Here is a 5,899-nt window from a genome sequence, read left to right on the forward strand (position 1 = left end):
TAGTCTAAGAAATTTTCACTTTGCAAAACGCTCCTTTTTCATAGGAAAATGCATAGAAATTTAAAATCAAAACATGATAGATTAAGAGATTTGTCATTAGGTATCTAGCCTTGCCCAACAGAGGGCAATGGTGTGTTGGTGAAAGAGGGTTTCTGTATACTGTACTCGACTCTGCCTTTCGGGAAAACACAATGAATATTAATTCAATACAGAGATAAATTCCTTAAATGAATCAAGCTGTCCAAAATAATATATGTACAAACATGATCAACCTTTATTGGCAATAACAAAAATACACAATGAAGAGTGAAATCACACCATGAAAACAGTTCAACTTATAGCATTCTGGCATTGTTATTGGCATTACGTCAATACAAAAATGACAGATACTCTCAGAGTATTCTTAGATATGCTGAGCATCATGTCGAGTGCTGGGCGAGGAAGGCTCTTATTCTTTGCAGGAGCTCCTTCTTTACACTGTCAGGCACCAGTGCTGAGGAACACAAGAGAGTTATTGAGCTTTTTCTGCGTTGCACTGATGTTGATCACTCACAAATTAATGCATATATATATAAAAAAAAAAAAAGTCATTTCATGTTTGATGACACTTGTTAACATCCAAATAGTTTCAGTATAACACCCATAATGGATTTATGAATAATAACTACCAACCTCTTCCTTTGGGAGTAACTCCAGCGACCAAGTCTTCTACAGTAACATTCTCTATTCCTTTCTCCTTGATCACCTCTGCAATCAACCAATGATACTTCTTCAAAAATCAACCACTGAAAAGTATGCAATGCTCTGAGACAGATCGGACCACTGTTTTTACCTTTGCAAAGGGCTTTGAGCTGATCTCTCCAGCCACACTCTATAAGCTTGGCTCGAAGCAACTCCTTTAACCTGAAAAAAAGCAAAGACAATGCGTTGCATACATGAAATGCAGCATGCACTAATGGAATGCGTCTAAAAACTTAGCAAGTGCCCTACCTAGACATCATTTTTGAACACTGCATATGATGCTAGGTTTTTTTTCTACATGATTCCAACACATTTCAACCAATTCATTTTCATGAGTTTTATAGACATTTGTGACTGCTCTCAAAAACGCATTTGTAGGCAGTCAAATGCTTCAGAGCTCAGCATAATTCTAAAAATGATCAATCAATTTCATACATTCCAGAAATACGATGCCCCAAACCGTTACATAGGCAGGAACTTTATTGGTTTTTAGACCCAGCTCATGGATCATGATTATAGACACTTACCTCTCTCTCTCACCCATCTCAATTAACTTCTGATTAATGGCGGCCCTCATTTGTGATTCTTTACTCATATTAATCTGAAACAACAATGAAAACGATTAAACATGATGTAATATCGAGCTCGCAATGCCAGTGCAACAGACAAAGGGTGTGCCCACTCATAAAACACAATATTCACTACTCATTTTTACATTAAACACGAACAAACAAAACAGATATCTCGGACTTTGTGGGGAAATACATTTTTAACGAAATGCCTTTTCACCATTCTCACTTTGCCGCTAACAGGTAACTGTTTTTATGGCCCGTGCAAATACCGCCATATCAAGTTAACTTCATTACAATTATAATTTAATATTATGTGATTGTGTAATAACGTACCAAACACAGACGAAAATGAGCATAATGTTCTTATCGGCGTGCGTGTGTGGACCTCTCTGCTCTTGTTTGTAGCCGGCCGTTCCGCACACCGTTTACCTTCCCCACAGAAACACGCTCATCGGCGGAAGGTTCCGTCTAGTTTAATGGTTCCTACGTTGTACTGTATGGCGTTGCTTGATGTAGCAAAAAAGAAGCGGCCTTAAAAAAAAAAAATTCTACTACTCTCATAAATTTTTAATGGTCGTTGAAATAGTTTGATTGTGGTTAAAAATCCGCCATAGTTATCCAAATATATGTGGAGAAAGACCGAAATTGTCCTTACGAAAATATGTTTTCACTAGACTTTATTTTGAAAGACATCTTGTTAGATGTTGTTCATACTATTCAATCAGTCTATTCAGAGGAAATCTATTCATCGATTAATTTTCATTACGTTAATCTTACAAAGCACTTTGAACTGGTTTCTGCTGTGTTAACAGTACTACAAATAGGCCTATAGCAGTTCAATTACGCAAGAACGTCAGGTAAACCTTTCTGAAGGTTAGCTAATGCTTAGTGTATATTAATAAAATATTACATTTATTGATGCGGAATTAATATTCACGTTTTTCTCCATATTTACGAAAGTATCCTACACCACAAGATGGCGGTGTGTCATAGAGAATGCAACACAAAATCCACAAGCGTCTGCTCTTCATTTTAGAACAGGTAACTAAAGATGATTTCAGATTAAAACTGTACACTGTGATGATTCTAGTCAAGAAGTTATATGGCTCTTTGTAGAAGAAAATGTTATGCTTTGCTCATAAATTATGTACTGCATTTTATGTAGGCCTACAATGACACTGAGAAAGATGTTTATTAGGTGAGACCAAGTATGATTTAGCACACACATTTGCAAAGCTTTCCAGTAGCTTAAAGAGAAAGTTTGAATGTCCCCCAAAAATGGAAAAATCTGTAATCTTTTTCTTTTATTCACATTATTCAAATGGAATAATGTGAATAGAGCAGCATGAATGATATGCTAGTCATGTATTCCCAGGTGAAAAATAAATAAATTGTGCTTTTTCAGACACACTTAATATATTTATATTATACTATACTAAGTGCATATTAAATGTATTATTTTGAAACAACTTTAAGTATATTAAGTGTATTTCAAGATATGTTTAAGTCCAATTTTAATCTATTTGTAATATATTTAACATATTGAAATTGTGTTAAATTGGAACCGCTTTAAGTATATTTAGTGCAATTTAAGTGTATTTCTTAAAATACATTTAAAATGTACTTTTAATACTTCATGTACTACAGATAGAGTATATTTGAGGCATCATTTCAATGTGCTTCAAGTACATTTCAATTGTATTTCAGCTCATTAGAAATGCATTAGCATTACACTATATTGTATTATATTATATTTATTAGTATTATATTTTTCAGTATATACATGTACACACTTTGATATCTAGAAAACTTTAATGTATTATATACTGTTGTGTACATTACAAATATTCATAAAGTACATTAAAAAAAAGTACAGCAGCATATATACTTTGGTGAAAAACAAAAAAACATACTATTAAATGTATTAAAAATGCACTTGAAATACAAGTATGTTTATAGTATATTTGTATTACAAGAAACATACTCAAGTACATTTTAAAACATTATACAAAAAATATTATAATAAATGAAAAAAGACTGAAATCTTATCCATTTGTAGAACATTTCAGTTATACCTGTATTACTGAAAAGTAAAGAATTTTACATCAATTAATAAATAAAAATTTCAATGCAATTTTCTGAAGAAAAAAAATATAATTTACTGAAAAACAAAGTGCAGAAGTGAATAGATGTGTGTGCAAAGACTGAAGATGATAAAGTTCAAGCAACAGAATAGGGAGGGAAGGAGGGGGTTTTGGAGGTGGACGAGGAGATGACGTAGGGATGGTGGGAGGCAAAAGTGCGGGGATGATGGCAGGATGTGGTGAAGGGATGGTGATGGGAGGATGATGACGATGTCCTGGCAGCTTAGATGGTGTGGAGATGGAGCATCCCAGTGCTGACAACACGGCAGACTTGAGGGAGGGAGGAGCCAAGATGTAGATGGTGTGGCAGCTGTCATCTGGGGGCTGACCGATGGAGATAGAGCTGGTGGATCTGAAGGCACAGACAGAGGGCTGATGAAGTTGAGCGTCGTCGCAGGTTCCGGAGACCTGGGCACAGCCTAGTCATCCTAGCATACAATATTTTGCACAAGTGCCTTGCAGCTTTAGAAAAAAACAAAACAGAAACAAATTTAGATAGTCATTTTTACATGAATGACTGAAAGGAAGTACAAATTAGCCACCTGGAATGGACACATTGCCAAACGTTTTTCTTTCAAGATTGACCGAATCACCCTCCATTAGGCCTGGTTCAATAATCTCTATAAGGTGATACAACATTCAAATATACTTACTATTCCTTTGCTTGTCTCTGCACTCAGATTTCAGTTTGTATTCTAGCAGCTGATCCGAAAAACAACAAATGCTAATATTTCTCACACACACAAAAAAAGGCAAATGATGATTGATGATTTGTTTTCTATTTAAGAATGACAGAACAATGTACCTGGTCGGAAATATAGTCAAAAACCTTCCCAGCCTCAGCAGTTTCAGATGTACTGTATGCTCTTATAAGCAACCCTTCTTACCATTTTTATCTTTGTTCTTATCTGTAATGAGAAGTATATATTAGAAAATAAATTCGATAAGGTTGTCAAGCTTTAACAAATATAAACATCAGCGAACACTACCACAGTTGGGTGATCAGCTCAAGACAAAGTAATCGTATATTCATAATCATGGTTTTTCAAAGATCATTAACCTCATTACAATGAAGCCAAATTGTTCAGGAAATCAGAAATAAATACACTTCATGTTGCAAATAAAAGAATGTTAATGTTGTACATGTTATAATGTCTAATTTTATTTCTTTCTTTCTGCCAATGCATGTGTCACAAATATGACTGGCACAGACAAATAACGTTAATTAAATACAAATCTTACCTGAAGTCACAGTGAGGAACCAAAGCCAGACGCCATACACCATACACGCTTGCAGAAGCTGGTAAAAATAAGAATTAATTTCATAGTTCCCCCAAAACAATTTGAATTCTGTCATCACTCACCCTTAAGATGCTCCAAACCATCTAAGACTTTCGATCATCTTCAAAGAAAAGCTGAGATATTTTAATGAAATCTGAGAGATTTATGTCCCTCCAATGAAAAGATTCATGATGTTCACGTTTCAAAAAGTTCATCACAAAAAAATATCACCAAAGTACGCCATATGAATTGCGTGGTTTCCTCCAAGCACCCTAAAGAGACATGATCGCTCTATATAATACTGTTTAAATTTAGACTTATATTCACATTCAAGGGACATTTGCAAGCACATCATATTTGATTTATGAAGCTCTCTGGTGCGAGCTCATTATCACATGAACCAATCAGAGACGTTCAATGGCTCTGGAACCAATCAGGTTTAGTCTGTGTTGTTTGAATTTAAACACAAGTTTTTCCATTTCAGATATGATGTTGAAATCCTTGTGGGAATTTCTGAAATATATTAGAAAATAAAGGCATCAAGCTTGAACAAATTTATGAACACCTAGCTTATTACAATTAATGTATCATGTAATGAACAACAGCTTAATCAACCAAAGTAGCATAACCCATATTAAACAACATATTTTAAATATTGCAATGGTTAATAATATTTGACAAAGGTTTGTACATTGTAAATGTTAAAAAAATGTTTTTCAAAATATCATGCTTTTCCAAATATTAAAATTATAAATACATAAATAATTAAAATATAACCATGTATAAGCCTACTGCAATATAAAGTACATTAAAAACCCACTTGAAGTGTAATCATTTTGTTATGTTACACAAAGTACACATAAAATATACTTTAAGTAAGGGTAACATAAGTATGTTTTCTGTAAATACACTAAAACGTCACTAAAAGTATGCTTGTGTTTAGTATATTCCTTAAAAGTGTAACTAAGAATATATTTATTAACATAGTATTTCTACTATACTTTTTAGAAATATAGTAATAGTGTGCTTGTGTTTAGCATATTCCTTAAAAGAGTAACTAAGCATACAGTGGGTACGGAAAGTATTCAGACCCCCTTAAATTGTTCACTCTTTGTTATATTGCAGCCATTTGCTAAAATCATTTAAGTTAATGTCAACTAA

General features: G+C 33.8%; 1 protein-coding gene across 1 annotated transcript; it reads right to left on the reverse strand.

The window, feature by feature from the left end:
* Positions 1 to 250: 250 nt before the first annotated feature.
* eny2 (ENY2 transcription and export complex 2 subunit) lies at positions 251 to 1,805 on the reverse strand. Its single transcript, XM_058747315.1, has 5 exons — positions 1,647 to 1,805; positions 1,269 to 1,342; positions 833 to 903; positions 673 to 747; positions 251 to 493 (listed from the first exon to the last, which is right to left on the reverse strand). Exons 2-5 carry the CDS (start codon positions 1,334 to 1,336, stop codon positions 420 to 422), a joined length of 288 nt encoding a protein of 95 aa, XP_058603298.1. The 5' UTR covers positions 1,337 to 1,342; positions 1,647 to 1,805; the 3' UTR covers positions 251 to 419.
* Positions 1,806 to 5,899: the final 4,094 nt, after the last annotated feature.

This window comes from Onychostoma macrolepis, chromosome 16, assembly GCF_012432095.1.
Source record: "Onychostoma macrolepis isolate SWU-2019 chromosome 16, ASM1243209v1, whole genome shotgun sequence".
In the NCBI taxonomy this organism is placed as follows: Eukaryota; Metazoa; Chordata; class Actinopteri; order Cypriniformes; family Cyprinidae; genus Onychostoma; species Onychostoma macrolepis.